At 42.9% G+C, this 23,037-nt stretch overlaps 1 protein-coding gene and 3 pseudogenes across 2 annotated transcripts in view; 3 read left to right on the top strand and 1 right to left on the bottom strand.

The window, feature by feature from the left end:
* The window catches only part of UBE4B (ubiquitination factor E4B), a 108,490-nt gene extending 85,610 nt beyond the window's left edge, over window positions 1-22,880 (bottom strand). The window contains exon 1 of one of the 2 annotated variants that reach the window (XM_039842272.1): window positions 22,145-22,880. In XM_039842272.1, coding sequence (XP_039698206.1) covers window positions 22,145-22,168 — 24 coding nt within the window. In that variant the 5' untranslated portion in view covers window positions 22,169-22,880. The remainder of the gene's footprint in view (window positions 1-22,144) is intronic. The other variant, XM_039842273.1, reaches the window with a different exon arrangement.
* LOC120585945 (uncharacterized) lies at window positions 323-441 on the top strand (annotated as a pseudogene).
* On the top strand, window positions 3,237-3,355 carry LOC120585979 (uncharacterized; annotated as a pseudogene).
* LOC120585966 (uncharacterized) lies at window positions 13,655-13,773 on the top strand (annotated as a pseudogene).
* Window positions 22,881-23,037: the final 157 nt, after the last annotated feature.

The following is a 23,037-nucleotide window of genomic DNA, read 5'->3' on the forward strand; positions in this document are numbered from 1 at the left end:
TTTTTATGTCATATGTATTTTACCAAAAATTTTTTTAAAAATTGAATTGAAAAAGCAGGTTGCAAAAGGGCACGCCCAATGATTCCCACTGGGTATCTCAATTACAACAGATATTATTATTACGGCAAATTATACATAAATGAAAATGGTGACGACACTTAACACATTTCTATTTTTCCCCACCTTTCTTCTCCTTGCACACAATTTCCAATGAAGGAAATGAAGCCCTTGTTATCTCTCACAACATCTATAAAACCTGGAAACATGCAGACGAAAGTGCAGCTCTGCTCCGCACGGTCCCTCCAAGACCTAGGACAGATAGGTCTACGGCCAAGCCACCCTAAACACGCCTGATCCCATCTGATCTCGGAAGCTAAGCAGGGTCAGGCCTGGTTAGTACTTGGATGGGAGACCACCTGGAAATACCAGGTGCTATAGGCATTAAGGAAAAGAAAATTGTTTTTAATTAAAATAAATAAAATAAATAAATAAAAATAAGTTGGCAATATCTTTAAAAAAAATAAAATATAAAAAAAGACTCAAGATGGGAAACAGTGTCCACGGGGGACTCTAAGGCAAACGGGAAGAGCCGCAGCAGGCACTGTACACGAGCCCAGAATGCCTGTGTTTCCCTGGCCCGAACGAGTCATGTGGCTAGAACAAGTCACGTGGCGGTACCTGCCCCCAGCAGGGGAACACAGCCTTCCCAGCAAGGGGCAGTGAACACTGACCACTAACAGTCTAACACAGCGGAGTCCCTTTTTCTTCAGTACACGCCATGGCAGGGGTCCCCTTCTGCACTGCTGCCTCTTTGTCCCCTGGCACGCTCCCACTTTTAGGTCTTGGCTCGGATGTTACCTCCTCAGTGAGGCTTTCTCAGGCCGCCTATCCCACCCTGATTTACGGTTCTCATACTCCAAACAGTTCAGCCAAATCCAACACGTGTGTGTGTGTGTGTGTATACACGTACGTACACACACACACACACACAGAAAGAATGCGGCAAAAAGGCAATGCCGCGGACCGATACTGGTCAGTGACTGTTAGGAACCGGGCTGCACAGCAGAAGGTGAGAGGCGGGCAAGCGAGCGAAGCTTCATCTGTATCTGCAGCTGCTCCCCAGCGCCAGCATCACCGCCTCGGCTCCATCTCAGATCCTCAGGCATTAGATTCTCACAGGAGCACCGGTCCCTGGTGCTAAAAAGGTTGGGGACCAGTGAAGATTCCAGGTGATTCATTCAACCTTTCTGCAGATTTGGAAATTTTCAGAATAAAAAGCTGAGGAAAACTTGAGACCCGCCAGCATGCGCTGGGTTTTCTCCAGCTGTGTTCAGGTACACATGGCAGGCGTGGAGCTGCCGGAGCCAGGGCTGCCACATGAGCACAGGAAGCGAGAAAGAAGCGAGGTCATGGCAAATGTGTGAGGGGGTGACTATGAAGCAGAAACCCAAGACACAGGAAGCCCTGGCAGCACTCGGATTCTGGGTTCGATTCTCTTCCTGTGACCCAGCTATCTTTCCATCCCTGGGCTCAGAAGGAGGACCCCTGTATCCTCAACATAAATTCCATCATTTGCGTAAGCTCGATAAGCTGTTCTACCGCCTACAGTGTGTGTGTTTATAAATACTTCAATTCCCCAGAGACTATCAGCACTATTTGATTGTGCACAGAGAATCCCCTCGCTCTTTTCACTATTGGTTTCCCGGACTCAAATTCACTTGCACCAACTAGAGTAATGGCACAATCGAATCATCTGAGAGGGTAATTTTGAAAATCGAGCAACATGCAAATTCTCACACTGTGCATGTTCTCTGACAGTTGAGTTTCTACTTCAGGACATGTAGGGGTTAGCCAGGTGAAGGGACAGAGGGGCACCGGCCAAGTGGGGAGGTTTTGTGAGAATACACGGTGTTTAGGGGATTCTGAGTCGTTTGCTAAGGCGAGTGTGTGTGGCCACGGCAAGAACAAGGCAGGAAAGGCATGCTGGGACAAGCTCAGGATGGGCTTTGAATACCATCTGAAGAAGCTGAACTTTTTCATGAAAGCAAGGAAGAGACTTTGAAGGATTTAAGCGGGGGAGTTACTGAGTCAGATTTACAACGAATCAGTCTAGCTACTATGTGGAGAATGGACTGAGGCGAGACAAAGCAAGCCTGGGCAGTGGGGGCTGTGGAAAGGAGAGTCCCGGGGCTATTTAAGGTGTATAATCAACAGAAAGCGGTCATTATTTGGAAGTGACATGTGAGGAAGAGTGGAGAGTCTAGACTTCAAGCCAGGATACCTAAGTGGATGGTAAAATTTCCTCAAATTGAGAATATAGAGGAAGGAGATTTTAAGAAGAGGAGTTATAGACTACTGACTATGAGATGCCTGTAAGAATACCCGAACAGAAATGCCCCACAGGCAGGTAATTTTGTTTTATTTGTGGTTATTATTTTGTTGTTCTAGCAAGAATTTAAAGTGATTAATACAAAAATATATAAAATATATTTTACTTATTTTAATACTTAAAATATTAAATTAAAATCAAATAGATAAGGAAATTAAGACAGTACAATGATGACAGAAAAAATAAGATAAAGCCAGAAGGGAGATTAGTACACATTACACATGTATATCAACACAGTATGTGACTGACACCCATATCACACACTCAAAACCAGAAGATGCTTAATGCCAAAATACAATTCAGAGAAAGCAATTTTAGAGTGGTCCAAACAAGGTGATCACACATCACCTCTGCTGGTGTGGCTTGATTTAGGGAGGGATTTTAGAGTACCTCGGGCAGGAGCTCAAAACCTGAGGGTCATGAGGGTCTCTGGTTTTCGTTAAGATTTTTCAGAGGTCCCCAACACAAAAAATCCCTCTCTCAGAGAATGGATGCATCTACATCCTTCACTCAGTCCCCAACAGAAACACGCTCTCAATAGAGCTGATGAGAACTGAGCCACAGAGTTTTAGGGGTGCTCCGATGACCCAAAGCAGAGCTGCGTGTGTGCGTACAGCATGCTGCGGAGCCACACGCTCTCGCTGTCCACATGCGGGGGCAACTGGAGGTGAGAGTCCAGGCCGCAGGCAGGAGAGATGCACTGGCCAGGGGACTGGGGAGCCACCAGTATTTACATGGTAGACAAGCCTAGGTACCAAGAGGGTGGACTTTGCGATCTACTTCACATCCACCTCCTGAGCACTCGAGAACGGGGCATGGACCACAGGGGCACTAAAAAACTATCTGGGTCCACGGCCATGCCACCCTTAACAAGCCCCATCCTGTCTGATCTCGGAAGCTAAGCAGGGTCGGGCCTGGTTAGTTCTTGGATGGGAGACCGCCTAGGAAGACCAGGTGCTGTAGGCGTAGAATGAATGAATGAATGAATGAATGAATGAATGAATAAGGGACTGTAAGCTGGCAAGGTCCTTGCAATCTGTGAGGTCAACCAAGGGTTGCCTTGCCTAAAAGAAAAAATAATAATAATAATAAAAATACTATCTGGAGAAAAAAATAAGTGAATGACAGAAGAAAAAACAAGGCAGTCATTCACGCATGCATGATGGCACTGAACAACTGCGCCTTGAGGAAGGGAATCAAGAATCGAAGCCTGAGACCATCGTCATTTAAGGTGTACTCAGGAAAGGGCAGTCAGTGGCAGAGGCAGAAAAGCAAGAAGGGAACCAAGCAAAGCTGTGCGCCCATAGTGTACAGGAAGAGACTTCCAAAACGAGAAGTGGTGACTAGGGTCAAAAGTCAAAGGGAGGTTAAATAACACGTTCTGAAAAGTGCCCGGGGACTTGGCGACCAGGAAGCCACTGGTTGTCTTCACAAGAGCAGTCTGAGTGGAGTGATGAAAGAAAAAGCCTCCCCAAAAAGCACAGGGAGGCCGGGGAGACTGAAGAGTGAGTGGGATAAGAGACCTACCCCGTAAGAGTCTAGTCCGTGAAAGGGAAGGAAAGGGATAAAGTGACAGCAGGACCAGAGGTGGCATCTTGTTTTACAACCAGAGTGAACTGGAGATTTTCTGAATAAAAAGAAGAAAAGGAAAGGTACAAGACTGACATGATTACTAAGAAAGCCAGGCACGGGGCAAGACAGGACAGATCGCAGGTGAAGGCATGAGCCTTAGACGGCCCGGTTAGCAATCGAGCATTGAGAACAGTGCTCGGCATGCAGTCAGCGTTTCTCCTCTACCACTCCCACAATGACGGTTTTTACTAGGAAGAGCAAGACTTCGTCCCTGAAAGTGGGAGGCGTCGGTGAGAATGAGGGAGGTGAACTGGGAGGAGAGCGGAACAGGCAAGACATGCCTGATGACTTCTATTTTTGTTTATTTTTCTTTAAATTTTAATTAGTTTCAAGTATACAGTACGTTGGTTAGACATTTATATAGTTCGTAAAATGATCCTCCCAATTGCTCCCTCCCTCCCCTGACCCTCCACCTAGCCAACGTGTTAATGCTGACTGCACTCCCTCTGCCGTGCTCCCCATCCCCGTGACCATCCACCGGCTACTAATTTGTACTTCTTTAGCCCTTCACCCCATGCTCCTAGCCCCCAAGACCCCCCTCCCCTCTGTCCGTCACCAAACTGTCCACTATATTTGTGAGTCTGTTTTTGATTAGTTTGTTCCTTTTATTCCTTAAATTCTACATATAAGTGAAATCATATAGTGTTTAACTTTCCCTGTCTGATTTAAATACCTTCTAGGTCCATCAAAGCAATACGTTTTTCCATCCCCTTCCTTTTCATATGTAGGGATCTTGTTTTCTTATCCTTTCAGCCACTCTAACTTTTGGTTGGAGCACTTGATTCTTTTCCATTTAAGGTACTTATTGATAGGAATGTAGTTGTTATCATTCTTTATTCCTGTTTTTGATACATGTTTTTTCTTCTTGAAGAAGTCCCTCCAACATTTCTTGTAATATTGGCTTGGTGGTGATAAATTCCTTTAGCTTATTTTTGTCTGGGAAGCTCTTTATCTGTCCTTCAACTCTCAATGATAGCTGTGCTGGATAAATTATTCTTGTTTGTAGATCCTGGGTCTTCTCATCCTGCCCAATATTTTTTGCCAAGCCCTTCTGTCCTGCATAGTTTCTTTTGAGAAATCAGCTGCCAGTCTTATGGGTGTTTCCTTATAAGTAATTACTTTTCTCTTGCTGCTTTTAATATTCTTTCTTTGTATTTAACCTTTGGCATTTTAATTATGATGTGCCTTGATGTGGGCCTCTTTGGATCCCTGATTTCTGGAATTCTCTGAGCTTCCTGGGGTTTTATGTCCATTTCCTTCACCAAGTTAGGGAAGTTTTCCATCATTATTTCTTCAAACAGCTGTTCAACATTTTGATTTTCTTCTGTTACGCCAATCAGACGAATATTTGGAGCCTTAATAGTGTTCCATATCCTCCTTCAATTTTTTTTATAGTCTTGCCATCTTTTTTCTTGCCATTCTGATTGAGAGTCCTGATTGGCTTTCCTGTCCTCTAGATAAGGCATTTGATCTTCTTCTTTATTCACTTTGTTTATTCCATTTAATATACTTCTCATCTCAGACAATGTGTTCTCCATTTCAGACTGGTTCCCTCTTATAATTTCCATTTCCATTTTTGTTTTTTCTCTCTTTGTTGAAGTTCTCGCTGAATTTATCTACACTTCCCAAAAGTTCATTGAGCATCTTTATAACCAGTATTTTGAATTCTGCATCTGTTAGATTGCTTGACTCCATTATTCCTGGCCCTAATCCTATCCAAAACTCAGATGGAGCCCCACTAATGTGCTGCATATGCCAGCATCTCTACATCTTCATTAAGTGACACAGGGTCACAAACAGGTGACCCTGCCCTCTAGAACACTATCCGGCACCCCTGACACTGACTGAGGCCCTAACTCTCTTCTGGAAAGCAATCTGGCTATACTCCGGAAAAAGCCTCAAAGGTGACCATGCCCTTTGACCCAATAATACCACTTCTAGAAATCTTAGGGAAATCATCCGAAAATCAGACAAAGATTCATATACAAAGCTTCATCACAAAATCATGTATAATTTGGGGGAAAATGAAATCCTATACCTAATGATGGAAAAACCTACAGCCATTAAAAATGTTTTAATTTGTAAGTGTACAAGGAAATGCTTATCATGTAACGTTAAGTGAACAGCAATATATAAAACTGCATACAATATTATTCTAACGATTTATTCATTGATTCAATAAACTTTGACCGAGCCCCTAGGTTTCAGGCACTGAGATAAACGGGCTTTGATAAAAAAGGTGGTTTAGTCTCTGCTGTCAATCTAGTGGCAGAAACGCACAAAAGCAGATCGCTCTCAAGCGATACGGAAAGGACAGAAACGAAGCCAAACCAGGGTGGGGCCTACAGTAACATGGGGTATCAAAGGGACAGGTTGCAGGGGAAGGTGACACTTCAGCTGAGTCTTAAAAAATGAAAAGCCGTTTAATGCTCAGAGAGGGAGGGCTCCAGGTACAGCGAGGTACAGGGGTAAGAAACAGTAGAATATGTCAAATATATGCACACACAGAAAATAAGGGAAGGGAATAAGCCAAAAAATTAATGATGGTTACCACTGGATAATAGGGTTACAGGTAATTCTTGCTTTTCCTTTATTCTTGATTTTGGAATTCTCACAATGAATCATATAGAACTCAGTGAATCTATACTACTGAATTTATAATCAGAAAAAAAAACTTTTAAATGAAGAGGGTAGTCTATAAATATTTCTCAAATAGTTTTGAGTTCTAAAAATCTAATTCGAGGTTAAAAAAAAAAATCACGTTAGACGATTTATCTTGGAAAAATATAAACCCTACCCTAGAAAAAAATAGTGCCTTTAAATGATAAAATTTTGAACAAAGACTTTGTGTCTACCTTTTGTTTCCTGTTTTCAATTTTTGCCTCATAGAGCGAATCTAAAGTGTATTTGTTGTAGAATTTATAGTACTCTGATCCTTGCTTTAATAGTAAGGCATAAAAAGGAGGTCTGAGAAGAGAGGAACAGACGACCGGTCCCCCTCCCGTCATCGTGGCACCATAAGTTTTAACACACATGAATTTAACAGCTCAGCACGGACTCCACTGCTCACACTAACAAATAAAGGATCAAGCCCTTCAATCGGCGAGAGCTGTCACAGGACACACAGGGAACCGTGGAAAGAGACAAGAGTAGCGCAGCGCTGTCACCTTCGCAGTCCCAGTTTTCCAATCATCTTCTGCTTCACTTTCCAGATTAGTCGCCCAGCTCAAAAAATGTTTACTCAAAGTTACAAAAAGCCTGATTTCTCTACTGCATTTTTTCTCCAAACGATAATATAACCACATCGAGCAGGGGACCGAATATGTTGAGCAGGGGGACCATCCGAAACGGCTCCCAGCCCAGAGCACCCCAGGTTGTAAGAGTCCCTTTCACACTCAGGAGAGTCCTGGTTTGGGCGTGACTGCTCGTAGTCACCCTTCATCTGTGTGACAGTCCCACGTTCAGCCCCTGTGCGGTGCCCCCTCCACTCTGGCGCCTCCCTTTACCTGCATGCATACCATCATCAGCTGCCTGCCCCACCTCCCCTCCCAGCAAAAGGAATGCAGAGAGGCAAGTCATCTTCCTCCCTTCCTCCACGAGAGCTTTTCTAGTTGAATATCTCTCTCGAAATTCTAACAAAGGCCAAATTCCAGCAATACTAGCAATATACTCAAGTTTCAAACTAGTCATCTTTTGATGTCCTACTCCTACTGTCTTGGCTGTTTTACCATAGGACACTCACACCCTCAAACTAGCCAACCCTCAACCCAGTAGTCTGGTCCCTGACAAAGAAATGGTTTTACTGCCATTAGAAATAGACAGTACGCTCTATTTTCTTAGCGGGGGGAAGGTCGTGGCCTTTACAACACTCAAGTGTAATCCAGTGCTTACATTATTTTTTTCTTTTTAAGTTTCATAAACCACAAAAGATAATTAATGTCAACACTTTTTGCCTGATCAATAGTATAGAAAACGTTAAGTATGCCTAACCACGTCCCAGCAGCTGGCAAAGGCTAAGAACCAAAGGCATAACCTGCTCAATTACCAAAAGTACTTTCCTGAGTCACCCGTAACACTGAAAATATTAATATAATCACTTCTAATTAGAATAATAAATATCTTAAAATAAAGACTTATTCTACACTCTTCATCAACATTTGGTGTCAAAGCAATTTTTTTTCAACATTCGGTATTATTTTATGTTTCAGGTGTACAGCATAGTGACCAGACATCCATTGACTTACAAAGTGATCCCACGGGTCAGTCCAGCACCCACCCGGGACCACACAGTCACCACAATACCACTGACCACATTCCCCGTGCTGCACCTACGTCCCCAGGACTATTCCGTAACTGCCAATTTGTACTTCTTAATCCCCTTTACCTTTTCACCGAGCCCCCCAACACCCCTCTTCTCTGGCAATCACCAGTTTGTTCTCTGTATCTATGAGTCTGTTTTCATTTTATTTATTTTGTTCATTAGATTCCACATTTAAGTGAAATCACATGGTATTTGTCTTTCTCTGTCTGACTTACTTCACTTACTGTAATACCCTCTAGGTCCATCCATGTTGTTGCAACCGGTAAGATTTCATTGTTTTTATAGCTGAGTAATATTCCATTGTATCTATGTACAGAGCAATTTAAAAAAAAAGCATTCCACTTGAAAGTGAAATAAGGGGCCAAGTGCAGTGGATGAATGGACAGCTGCCCCATCTTCACCAAGTTTTCTACACATCAGGCTCTCAGGGGTCGCAATTCCAGCTGCTCCCATTTCTAGCTGTTACCTCTCTGAGCCTCGGTTTCCCCATTTAGAAAGTGATAATATAAACATCACTTACAATGCACTATCTGAATTGGAATCTACTTCCGGGTCCACTACCATTAGAAACAGACACACTATACGAGCCCAGGACACTCAGACTTGGTCTATTACGTCCACTGCCAGAGCCCCAGCAACTATAACGATGCCCACCGCAGACAGCACTCAGTAAATATCTGCTGAACAAATGAAAAGTGTTCACCTAACACACAGTAAGGTCTTCTAAAAAAAAAAAAAAAATCTTGAGCTTTTTGCCCTTTGCATCTTCCTTTTAGGCCCAGATGCTGTTTTCCTTTGGCCTAGGGCTCTGTTTCCCCCAAACAGTATGAATATGTAACACAGCTACTAAAAAGCATCAGATCTGTTAGCTGATTGTGAAATTAGCAGCAGGATCAAGAGCCAACGTTATGCGGCGAAGAATCATGTTGAGAGTGGGATTGTATAATTGGATCTGGCTTTTAAAAACTGATTAAAAAATGATTCTTGCAGTTGCAATTTTATGTCCTCACCAAAAACAGCTCAAGTGGCAGAAAGAGACGGTACGGTCCCCAGTCTCATTTTTGATCTCACTTGGTTAAACAGACAAGACAACCTAGATGAGACCAAGTAACAGCTACTCCTGATGCTATTCCATAAAATGTATTCTGGTCACTTAAAAGTGAAGTGAAACAGACAGTAGTAAACATTTTTAAAGAATTTTTTAAAACCTAGGTATGTGAAAAGAGGTTTTTTAAACTGACTCACAAAATAATTATTGCTGAAATCAAAGTATAAATTCTTCTGGGGCAGAGTTCTTTCATTTTCTCTAATCTCTACCAAGTTCTACATTCACACTCACGCTAAATACTCCAAAGCCAATATTCCAGCAAATCTACACAACAGCGTTAGAGAAAGTGGGCTCTTTCAGAGAGAAAAACTGACTCTGGCCCCTGTATGTCCATCAAGTTCTTGGTATGAAAAAAAGATTTCCTTCCTAATACATATCATTAATGTTTAAGCTCCTCCTGCAAATTAAGCATCATCTCTTGGTCAAGGCCACTAGGCCCTTTTTAAAACCGGAAATGGTGACACTGTCACATAACCATCGCATTCCAGGATGGGTGATGGTACTTTATTACTTGTATGCATTAACATCAAAAAAGACAAGGAGGTGCCCAATGGGACACTTGCACAAGCCATTTTTCCACTTGGCATTCACTAAAATTCTCCCCCCTCACAAGCCATTCTAATCTTAACATCTCAAGGCACATTTCCCTACACCAGAAATCACCGAATTTTTCTTGGCATGAGCACATTTTCACAAAGTAAAAATGAATGAAAAACAACAAAAAAAAGCCCTTGCAGATGATCCACCCCATCTGCCCCAAACTGTCCCTTAAGGAAAAAAAAAAGTGGGGGTGTTTCTTTTGATGAAAAACCACAGAAATGATGCCTGGTCCGTATTTATCATTAGTAAAACATTAACTAACGTAAAAGGTTAATTAACCTCAGTCACCAAACACAAACGTATATGTGCTATCATATGTTAGCATCCTAAAAAAAATGCCATAATCTACACTACTCTACCTAACTGATGTTCAAAGCTCAAAAGAGCTATAAATTTCTTCTCCTTGTAGGCTGAGTGTTAATGTTTTAACTGGCCCACAAAATAACTATTGCTGAACCAAAGCATAAATTCTTCTGGTATACAGTAAGGTAGTTGGTTTTTTTTTAATTTTTAGCATTTTTAATTTTTTTCTTCACCTTGCCTCAAAATAATTTTATTACCTGCTTTTTTCTGGATGTCCCTATTTCTTAATACCCTGAACATGACAATTTTATGAGTAAATCAAATCACATATAAAAAGATCTACAGAGTACATTATAAAAGTTGCTAGATGTTTTAATTTTCCACTAATTTTCATTCCCCTCTCTGAAATAACTTTTCCTCACTAGAACTAGTACAGACTTTGCCCATCTCTAACATTAAATGTACTTGAATATTTTTGAAAATTACTAATTTGTACAGAATTAGTTTTGGTCAATCGCAATACCTGATAAGTATTTACAGATAAACACCAATAATACTACAGAAAACTAGCCTTTAGATAACATTTTTAACTTAAAAAAATTTTAATTTTATAACCAACATGAATTATAGTTTTAAATACAATTTATACTTTATGAAAACAAGCGTTCTATAAAAATGACCAAAATATGTATTGTAGTTGATAAAGCACAAAAGATGTTTTGAGATAGAAGAAATAAAATGTGTGACATGTTGTTAACCAATGTCACCATTAAAAAAAAAGTACATGAAAATGACAGTATGAAAGGAAATACTCATCTCTCGAAAATCTTGATTTTTTAAAAAGTGTATCTCTTTGATGAAGTTAAATGAGTTATCCAGAGTCAATACCATGTATCAATATCATGATTTCATGGTAGAAACTTGTTAAAAATTTCAAGAAATTCTATTAATGACATGGCATTATAGTCAGACACATAATAATATCTTCTCTATGAAAACATGAACATCTCTCTTTGGTGAGACTTCATGTGTTTTCTAAAATCGTGGGATCTAGTCAAAATCTACCCAGTCATAGCCACCTTCACAGAGAAAGCCAGAGACAAGCAGGACCAGCTACAGAATGTGCGGAGCCTGGCGCACATGAACATGAAAATGCAGGGCCTCTTGCTCAAAAGGCACTAAGACTTTCCAGACAGCAACAGCAGAGCATTCAGCCAAGGGTGGGGCACTTCTGACTGGAGGCCACATGCCCTGATGACAAGTATAGACATAGTGTCTGACAAAAGGCCTCAACCTGATACAATTCTAGATAAGTGCCTGGCAGGTGATGGGTGTTCAATATGATTTGCTTGAAAATCCTAGTTCAGCTCCCAAAAAAGTCCATAAGCAAAGTGCTACCTCATGTAGTCAGAAAATTTAACTAATTACCATGACATTAGTACGCATCTGGAATCTATACCAAACACTGACAGAGACCAAAGAAACAATGTGCATTGAATACATTTCATCATGTTTAATTATAAAGCTAATTAAGTCAAGGCCGAGCACTTCTCAAAACTAAGATCCAAAAGATACCTCTTGGCACAGCCTGACTACTGTCTTCAGGAAGTGGACAAGACGCTCAAGATATGGCAGCTGGCGGGCAGTTAACACAGTGACGTCCGACCCAGAAATCCCACGCCTCCCGAGCCCCGCGGCGGCGGGGACGGTGCCTTCGGAAGACAAAATAAGTGATCTGACTGGAGTAAACCAAGTCACCCGAGTTTTGTCAGTTCTGGCACGCAGCATTTTCTCCTGGGACTCGTCAGGTCCCATCTGCCCAGTTCCTTCCGAGTTCCACCTTCACCGCCTGAGGACATTCCAGCCATCTGGTCACTCCACATTTTAGGAAAAGGAAGCAGGAGGCTGACAGGTGATAACGACGTGGCTCATGGAAAGATGGGCGCTGCGTGAGAAGAGACTTTAGGAAGTAGCAGGGAGCACGGAGGATTCCAACAGCACCCCCCACACGAGCAGGGGCTGTCACCCTAAGCAGTAAGACACCATCTTTTATGATCTTGGCGTTAGTCCACGCGGAGGGTTTGTTAGGTGTTATATGGGCACCAACTAAAATTCTCACTATGTACAATTCAATCTTACTCTGGAAAAAGAGCGCTAATATATCCCAGGTGTCCACACTGCCAGGGCACTGCACTGGGGACTTCATTGTTCACCGCCCTTAGATAATCTTAAGAACAATGCCATGAGACATGTATGCGGAACCCCATTTTGCAAGTAAGGAAACTGAGGCTCAGAAAGTGTAAGTGCTTTGCCCAGGGTCATCCCACTGTTGGTCCAAGTAAAACCCAGGGATATCTGACTCTGAATTAGAACTCTGACATAGGTTTCTTTCAAGTGCCTACCTTAATCTAACTAATGCAACTGTATGTAGCAATGGGCAAAAAACAAAAAACAAAACTATTGTAATACAAGAATTAAGAGTCACAAACAGACACAATGTATTCAATGCACGCATTCAACAAACATTTACTGTGGGTCACCCTGTGCCAAGCCCTGTGCCAAGAGCTGGATAAAAACAGTGAACAAAAAGTCAGGAGCTGATGTTGCAGTGGACAGTTCCAATGCAGTGTGGTTAGTATCAGAATAATTTTAAGGGGATACCTTTTCTGTTCTTCCTACTTCTCCCCACCTCTTCCTCCTTCAGCTTCTGCAGATTCTTACTGGTGTAGGAGAGTCTGAGGTCACACATTTGGCTGTGCCTGATCATCGTATCACGAAACTTTTCAGAGCAACAAACACCCGCCAATATCAGAGGTTTTTCATCATCTGCGGTATTTCTCAATTTCAAAAAAATACATGTAATACGGTTTACCCAGAGTAAGACATAATTGAAACGTGTATCTTCGTTACAGATTTTTCTAAATGTCAAGATCCTGATCATCTTTAAAGACTAACTCAAATCCTCCCAGAGCCCCTCCCAGCCTTCCCAGTCAGAATCAGCTGCTCTGTCGACCATACTCTCCTTTTTAAAATATCTTTGTTAACTGGACTCTAGCTGGCTGTCTTCTTGTCTCCTCACTGGTGTATGAGTCCACTGAGGATAAAGACCAGGTCTTATATTCAGGGTGATATCTCCCCATGTGTAAGCCTCATACCTAGCACAGAGTAAGCATCCCACATACATTTGTTAAAATTAAACAAACAGAATTAATAACATTCAGATCTTTTACCACATTATTTATTTGCCGCTCATGTTTATTTGTTGATTTGTTTTGTTTTAAAAACTCTAAAAAGTAACTAAGTCTACAGCCAAGCCATCCTGAACAAGTCCGCTCCCGTTCAATCTCGGAAGCTAAGCAGGGTCGGGCCTGGTTAGTACTTGGATGGGAGACCACCTAGGAAGACCAGGTGCTGTAGGCGTAAAAAATAAATAAAATAAGGAATTGTAAGCTGACAAAGTCCTTGCAATCTGTGAGGTCAACCAAGGGTCGCCTCGCCTAAATAAATAAATAAATAAATGATAAAAAATCAATAAATAAAAATAAATAAAAAGTAACTTGAATTTGATCAAGGGTGCACCAGATTATGGTTCAAAATTTATACATGGGACGCTTTAGGCCCAAAATGTCCTGCTAGGAATAACATACAAATCTATCTCCACGCCTTTATTTCCCATCTCAAGGAAAGTGAAGAACAGAGTAAACACTGAATAACTACTTACTGAATGAATAAAGGAATAACAGGGAATGGTAAAGATAAAATTTTAAAGGATAAGCTCACCAAATATTTTCTTCTCACTTATTAAACCATGGCTTCCAGCATCCTCGATGGCTCCCTCACATCCATCCCTGAAGCCTACGCCTCACTCCCGAGCTATCGACTCTCTCTTCCCATTATCTCTTGAACCTACTCCAGTCAGCAATGAAATTGGACTTGTCAAGGTCACTAGTGACCTCCATGTTGCCAAATAACATTGTCAAGTCTTGATCCTCCTCTAATTTCCTTGTTGACACAGAACAGAGTTGAACACTCCCCTCCACCATGAAACACTTTCTTCTCTCGATGCCAGGACTCCATGGTTTCTTGACTTAGCTCCAGCTCAGTGGCTGTCCCTCGTCAGTCTCCTTTGCTGAGCCTTTCCAGAAATCTTTTCCTCTTTATCTCCTCACCTCTGGGATGACTGGAGGCTCAGTCCTCCTTCCTGAATTGCAAACTCAATGTATATCCAACAGGCTACTTGACATCTTCATGTGGATAAATAATAGGCAATATAATCACAATATAATCAAAACAGGCAGTTTAATTTCTCCTTCCAAATCTTCTCTCTCAATTTCCCCCATCTCAGTATACAACAGCTCCATTTTTCAAGATGCTTAGGTTAAAGCTCTTGGTATCACGATGGCAGAGATGGCTAACTGCCTGCTACTATACACGGAGCCGCTCTTGCATTTGGTTGTGGCCATGTGATTAAGTTCTAACCAAGAGATGTAAGCAGTGATGTGTGACACTTTCTGATCCTGTCCTTAAGGGACAGGAACACGCTCTCCCTTTCCCCTTTAGTGTCTTCCTGAGGGCTGGAACGAAGACGTGCTTAGAGGACCTGGAGCAGCCGTCTGGGACTACCCACTAGATGCCTCGCACTGAGGATGAGACAGCACAGAACACAGTAAGTCTGGCTCCCCGGTAACCATGGAATTACTGAACCAACTCTCAATCCCCTATTCAGATTTTTACTTAAAAGAAAAGTAAGCTTCCATCTTGTTTAAGCTATTATTATGTTGCATTTCTCAGCTGCAGCAGCCAAACCAATATCCTAACAAATACATAGAATCTGGAAGCTGGAAGGAATCACCCCGTCATAGAAGATAAATATGTGGCAAAGGCCTAGGGCACAGCACAGGCACAGATATTACAGGATGGGAGGCTGGTAACCCATTTGGCCACAGTAAAACATTTGGTAAAACCTGTGGCACCTCAGAAAACAGGCTGTGTGCCAACGTGGCCTGTGGTTCCAGGGGAACTGGTTGAACGGTTTGGAATTTGGGTGCTTATTGGCTTCCTGCCACCGTAAGCAAGAAGTTCCCCAAGAATGAGACAGACTCAAGCTGCAGCTTGCCGATTTGCATGCAGAGTTAAAAGGGAAGACAGGTGTGCCTGGTCCACGGTCTGCAGACTAAGTTTACTCAGAGCCTAGAAATCCAGGGGCTAAGTAGGGCCAAAAAGCCAGCTCCTTCAGGACCCAGCAGGAAACGCTGCAGAAACCGTTCAGCCCAGGAAAGGGGGATTCTCCAAAAACCTGGCCCCAGAGGAAAAGAGACACTGAAAAATGACCACAGAGGGCAAAAGACAAGGGAGTTCCTCCAACACAGTAGACAGACCAGGCTGCCAAGTGGGCTCGGTCAGGGACTGCCACCACGACAAGGCGGGGAGCCCCCACGACACAGCCTGGCAGGAGCTGATGATGGCTCCGGACCGGTGAGGGGTCCACGTGCCCAGTCGTCTTTTTCCCAAATGAAGTTGAGTTTTTAATTCCATCACCCTCTCCTACTCCACCGCAGACCCTGGGAACGGGGAGCACTGGGTAGCTTGTATTTTAATCCAGAGGTTCCTGGACTGTACACTGCCCAGAGATTCCGGCCTCTGAAGTCGACTAAGGGTCGTCTCCTTTGGGAAGGTGAACGGTGCGTTTTAGATTTGGGAAGAAGGGTTGGTTAAAGGCTTAGGCTGTGCTCTCCTTCTAACATAAGGGAACTTTTGGCTGAACATGGCTACCCAGTAAAAACCACACTTCTCGGCTTCCTGGCATATAGCTGTGGCCATGCGACAGGTTCTGGCTAGTGGGAGGTGAGCAGAAGTGACCGGTGCAACTGCCAAGCTGTGCCATTCAAGAGAAGGAGCATGACTTCCTCTCCTCTCCTCTCCTCTCTTCCCGCTGGCTAGAATGCAGACACACACGGACCAAAGATGGAAGCTATATATTAGGCAAGTGGGTACAGTAAGACAGAGGCGCCTGGCCCCTAATGAGCACAGAGCTCATTACATATACATTCAGTATATGCCTAGCATCGTTCTAGACCATGAGGATTTACTCTCTCCACCAGAACCCCGGTCCTGGGGCTCCCGTATTGGCCTCTTAACCTTTCTTGGTTTCCCCCTTCATTTCTTCTCTTCACAGCAGCCAGAAGGATTTCTTTAAAATATAAATCAGAATGTCAGCCCCACGAAGGCAGGGGTCTCTGCCTGTATTGTTCACGAGTAAATCCTCATGGTCTAGAACGATGCTAGACATATACTGTATGTCATCAAACATAAGGTGACACTGATTATAACCTGTGCCACTATTTTTTGTACCAACGAGAAAAAAAACACTGCCCATGAAACCACAGCAAAACACACTAACAATAGACAGGGACAGAGTAGTCATCAGTTACATCAGCCTCTCATTGCTTTCAAACTTCTTTCTGAGGAACGGGGAGTGTCTCTGACCAGTTAAATTGCTTGCGTACGAAAGGCAATCCTTCTAATTTTATGTTCAATTTCAAAATGTGACAGTGGCTTCAGAGATTTGTGGATCTCTGCCTGTCTAAAGCTCCCTAATGCACTCAGTTGCTGCTTTGCAATAAAATACGGAATTGTGGTCATTCCTCCGACAACAAACACTTTCTTTATTAATATCAAATTGACACCCCGCCGCTGTTTCCATTCCTCTCTGCATACAAAGCAACATTTGCTTTCATTGCTGATCAAAGCATAATTAATTTACTTGAAAGCATTTAAAATGGCAACGAAAATTAACACTCAACTGAAGGGGCAATAATATGAACAGGTATAACTAGGTTCCCACGTAAACAAGAAACGACAAGTGTGTCATAACTGCCACCTGGCCAATGGTGATTACACTACTATAAGAAACATCCCAATTTCAAAGATGTTAAAATGCGGGGGGTAAAAAAAAGAGCAGGGGTCATTTCAAAATCTCCTAAAACCCAGTTTTAAGAACTCGGTAAGTTTTTGCTGACAGAACGAGTAACTTCGTCTCCTGCCACTGCGCCCTGGCTTAGCAGGCTCCAACCACACTTGTCTCCTTGCTGTTCCCGGAGCAGAAGGATGCGCCCCGGTTCCTGCTGCTCCCTGTAACTGCGAACATAAATTTCTATTCAAAAGCCACTTCCTAAAACTGCACGCACTCCACACACCCCATTGCGCTCCACCCCTTTGGCCTACTTTATTTTTCTTCATAGTCTTATCAAATGACATCTTCTGTGTACAGTATATGTTTATCAAGTCTCCTCCCACTAGAACGAAGCTCCATGCAAGATGGGCTCATGTGGTGTCTGACACGCAGCACGTAAACAATAAGTGTCATTGAATGAGCTGCTTACAGGAAGACATCTCCACCCCAGACACAGTGAAAGCACCTCCTTGAGAAATACACTCTGCTCGGAGCAAAGGCCTGAAGCCCAAGGGCCCATCAGAAGCCTTTCCATTCATCCTCTCCCCAACAAGAGCAGAGGGCTACTCCATGATATCCGCTCTTGGCAACACTAGGGCTTCCACTTCGCATCTCAAAAGGAACAATACAAATGCTGTAAATGTTGCAGCGTGCTGAGGTTATGTGCTTGGAGGTAGTTCACTAAAGGCATTAAGAACGCTGGAACCATTCCCTGGATCGGCAACCAGGGTTACTGCCTACTAGTCGTGTGCCTCTCAGCAAATTACTTAATTTCTATTAGCCTCAATGTTCTTATCTGTGAAACGGGAATAATACCAACCTTACTGAGCAAGCATATATTAAGAGCTCAATAAATGTCAGCTGATATCATTGTCATTCTCTGTCTCTTGGCTAAAATGAACAACAGGAGTAGAGAAGGGGCCTGGCAGGCTACATTTCACTCTCCTACCATGCTTGAGGAAGAAATATCCTGGTTTTAAAGTGCATGGTGCAATCATCTATCAGGGGAAAGAGTGAGCTTAGCTTTCGAGGCTTGTTACAAAGAAAGAAAAGGTCAAAGAGATGGAGATGTCAGAACAGAAAGGCCAGGGGTGGGGGTCTCTATGTTGGTTCATCTTTCAGTGGTCCAAAAGAACTCATCACTCTCTCCCATATCTGCTCCTTGTCTGGAATTCCTTATCCCTCCCCCAGTTCATCTTTCTCCCAAGCTAGAAACTAAGGACTCAGTTTTTCTTTGCTCCTCCCCTACCTCCACCTCCTTCACATCAAACTCATCGTCAGAAGTGGCTTAACTTTGATACTAGATTCTGGTGTCTGCCCTCCTCCGTCCCCACTGCCCGCACCTTACTTCAGACACACTCCTGCATAGCAATGACAGCTCCTAATTTGTCTCCCAACCTGCAGCCACCTTCTACGCCCTTGCCAACCATCTTTCTAATCCCTTAAGATCCCACAAAGGCCTCTTAACAGTCTTACTGGGAAAGTCCAAACTCCAAGCATTTCTGAAAACTCTCCAAGATTCGGCTCCCCCAGGCAAAATCCTGTCTTCAGTCCCATATTTCTTGTTCTTTCCTGAGCTCCCCAGACTCACAGCCAATTCCAAGAGTCCTTCTCCTAGCAACTACTATTCACCACAAACATCATTTTTTCTTGAAAGTCTACACTAAGACACTACCCCAACAGGGGTCCCTCCTTGCTTTCTTTAATGTCTTGTGCATACCTCCGCAATAGTTCTAAGCATCCTATACTGTTACTGTTGGACTCCCGCCCACCTCTATCTTCACCCCCTCCCCCAGTTATAGTATAATTTCTTTAAGAAAAAGGGTTGTCTTTCTCCTAACCTACCTAACACATTGCTGGGGATACACAGCATCTTTTTAAAAAATATCTGTTGAGTGAACAATTTTGGAAGGGTGTGATGAGTCAGGACAAAAAAAGGCTGTAAACTTGATTACATCATGAATACATTCATGAAAAACAACACTTCTATAGAAAAACTATGCACATCAAGCATGTTAGTAGGATATTTATATAGAAGCTGTGGTGAATTGACTGCAAGTCGTTAAGCAATAAAATGTAATAAAAAGAGTTTTTAGACCAGGAACCCTGGGTTTGAATTCCAAGTGTCACCTCTAAGCCAGGCCACTATGAACAAATTACTTAACCTAAATCTCAGTTGCCTCATCTACAAAGTAAGAAAAATTGAAGAACCTCTTGATTGCACCATTTTTTCAAATAAGATAATGGCTGTCAAGAGCCTGGCACAGAGCAGGCTTCTAAAGTCGTTAATAAACATCAGTCCCTCCCCACAGAAAGAACATGACCAGAAAGTCCAAGGTCACGTATTCCACATTTGAGAAGGAAGATTTAACACTCTTCTGAAACCTTGACCACACCCTGAATCCCAGCCAGCCATCTTGAAGATGAACTAGGTCATAAGGAAGATTTAGCAAAATCATTTCAATGCAATCTCATCACCACAGTGGAAAAACAGTGTAAAATACCTGCCCTACTCACAGCATCATATGAAAAACAACTCGAGCAGGATATGGAATGAATATAATGTAAATAATGATGCTTTGGAATGTAGGTTCCTGAAGAGAATAAACTTAGTCATGCATCTGCTCTATAGAGCAATGAACTCACTATAATGCGCCAAACAAATAATAAACGGCAATGACTTTAATGAAGTTCTCAACTTAAAAAGTACAAGAGAAGAAAAACACAAGAATTCGAGGTGACGTATGAGAGAGATCAAAAAGTGGCTAGAATGGAAAATCCTCTAGCGCTACTAGTCTGGTTATATCTGCCTCTATTTTTCACGGACTGGACTCATACATTTTCATTCTGTTAAAACAGGAAACTCTGCCTTACCTAATTGCCTATTTACATTGAAAGATCACTGTCTTGTTTGTTTTCACCCTGAGATGTAATGTCTGAATTTTCAGTAACATAAATGTCTTATTTTCTAACCAAATGAATGTCACCTATTATCTATCTGCGACACAGGTTTCCACCAGTAGAGTAACAATACAAAGGCAAAAGCTTTGGAAATGTCTCCGTTGATGACTGCTCACCTAATCCCAGAATTAAAGGAAATGAATTAAAATTAATACTTAAAGAGACTTTTCCCAAAAAAAAATTTGTTCTAGGTTCTGCTGAGAGTAAAATTATCAGTTATTGAACTGTTTGTCCCTTTGTGTTCATTTGTTGAACATAATTTTATATTGATCTTATATCAGTGAATTTTATTTTCACATTTATTTTACTATTCTGTTGACCTTGAAAATTGTTTTTCTATCTGCTCCATAACAATTACATTTGTTTCTTATATAGTCATTAAAAAAAACACCTTCCTCAAGGTCTGAAGTGAAGAGTCACGGTTCAAATATCCAGTATCTTTAACTGGTCTGTATGCTTTACTGGTTTGAAAACAATTTCTTGGTGAAAATCCAAGTATGTAAAAATTTCTAAACCAGGGACAATTTGGAGAACATCAAGAAAATAAATTAAAGGACTACTAAAAAACATACTCTTTCCCTTAAGAGAAATTACTTATTAGAATCATAAAGAAAAAGGTGGGCGGGGGGGGACACTTTAAAAACTACATAAAATGAACTGCCTCTTGGGGTAACTCAAACAGTTCCTACCTGAATGAAAAAACTTCAGTATTTTTCTAATTTAAGATTACATTCCTGATTTATTTGAGAAAATAAAGTCAGTAACACAGAATGGACGATCCTGACTTTCCAAATGACCAAGTATCACAACCAACAAAATTATTTGCTTCCTTTCCTACCTGACCCTTAACCCACCACTTGCATGCACCATCCCTAGAGACTTTGAGTCCCTAAGTAAACATATTCACTACTCTGTAGCTAAAACTGAAGTATGGAAGCTTTATAGTATAACCAACCTGATGGATGACTACTTACATAATACCGTAGGAAAGTTTTATACGAACCAGTGAAAGAAATGAGGAAGTAGGTGGAAGAGAGTGAGGCCAGCAGGGGTCCTGGGAGGTAAGCTCCCAATTTGTAAAAAGGAAGAGAAAAGTCAGTAGAATCACAGGAAATTCTTTGTACCCTAACTGCCACTGTTTTTATGACAATCTTATTAAATAACCATTAAAACATGAAGGAGGGGATCTGTAAGACTCCCTTCAGAAATGATGGGGGGAGGTAGGAATTTTCAAAGTCATTTGCTTGTTCCACATCTGCTACAGCAAAACATAAGTTTGAAGGGGACAAGAACTAGAAAAGGGCAGAATTAAAGAGAAGTATGCCAGGTATCATTAGTGGTCTGTTAAATTACTAGCATTTAACTGGAATTCACTAAGCTATTGAGAATAATATATTTTGCTAAATATCAAAGACTGTCTGTAGGCCACCCCCAAACACAAACGTATGTTTAGTCAATTTATACAATGAAATAGCCAAACATACTTAGGTTTTCGAATACTTCTCTTAAAAAATACATCTATACATTGATTCCATCCGAAATTATTCTTTAAATCTCTGCAGTGAGGCGCGAGCGCACGCACGCGCGCACACACATTTAACTTGATGAAAATCTAGACCTTCTTGCTTACTCTAAAGAATGAATGCCTCAATATGCTCTCTTCTTCAGACCCTAAAAGACTCGAAAAGCAGCAAATGGAGTTCAGAACGAAGAAAGAAGGCAAAGGAAGAAAGGAGAATACAACTGAGACCCTCTCAGGGACTCATTTTATTGGAAAATGTCATCTCCAGACCACGCACCACTGGCGCAATATCATCCCTATCCAAAGCGCCAAAGAGTTGCCAACTAACGTCCCAAGGTGTCCCCCAGCCTCCTCACCTCATCAGCGCTCAGCTCCTCCATCGCTTTCCTCTTAATGGTGAAAGGCGTTAGGGAGAGATCCTTCTGTTCTTGAGACCAGGGCGGGAGGAGAGTGGAAGGTGTCTATCGAGCTGTCTGGTCCCCCGAATGGGGGAGGTTTCAGAATTGCATAGTCAGAGGTTAAAAAATAAGAACACGAGAGGCACTGAACTGCCTTGGCGTCGGTCACTCCAATCGCCCTAGAGACTTCTACAGCTGCCTGTACCCTGAGCAGGCTCCTTTGGCCGCCACTGCTGCTGCTACAGGGTTATCTTAAGGCGCCACTTACTACCCTCTGCTTCCCAGGTTACCCAGACTAGGGAGCTCGGTCTCCGGCTCGTGTCGTGCCCCAAGCCTGCTGTGTCTTCGTGGTGGTGGCGCGGCAGCTGTGCTTCCTCCAGCAGATCCTGCTCTCCTTCCTACCCTTTGCCCCCGGCGGGAACTGTTCGACTGCAAGAGTGGATGCCCCGAGGTAAGGCGACCCCAGAGCCGCCCAGGCAGAGCCAGCACTGAAGGGGGAAGCCCCTCCCCTCCCAAAGCAGGCCGGCCACGCCCCGCCTCCACGCCGGAACCCGGGCAGGGGGGAGGGGGAGGCCGGGACTCGCGATGCTCGGGCTGGAAGAGTAAATCCTCCTACCCCTCCACCCCTACTCTTACCCCCTCGCCCCACCAAGTATTATTCATCAAAACAACAGGGCGGCCATCTTTGAAAGGGATCACGTGACCCCGACCAAAGAGGCGGGGCTTCTGGCCCAGGACGAAGCAGCCAATGGGCCGCGGGCGTCGCGCCGCCGATTTCCTCTCGTCTGCGTCTGTGCCCGCCCCCGCGCGCGGCGCGGGGCGGGGCCAGCGGGCTGTGGGCGGGCGGGGCG

This window comes from Pteropus medius, unplaced genomic scaffold (assembly GCF_902729225.1).
Source record: "Pteropus medius unplaced genomic scaffold, Ma_sr-lr_union100, whole genome shotgun sequence".
In the NCBI taxonomy this organism is placed as follows: domain Eukaryota; kingdom Metazoa; phylum Chordata; class Mammalia; order Chiroptera; family Pteropodidae; genus Pteropus; species Pteropus medius.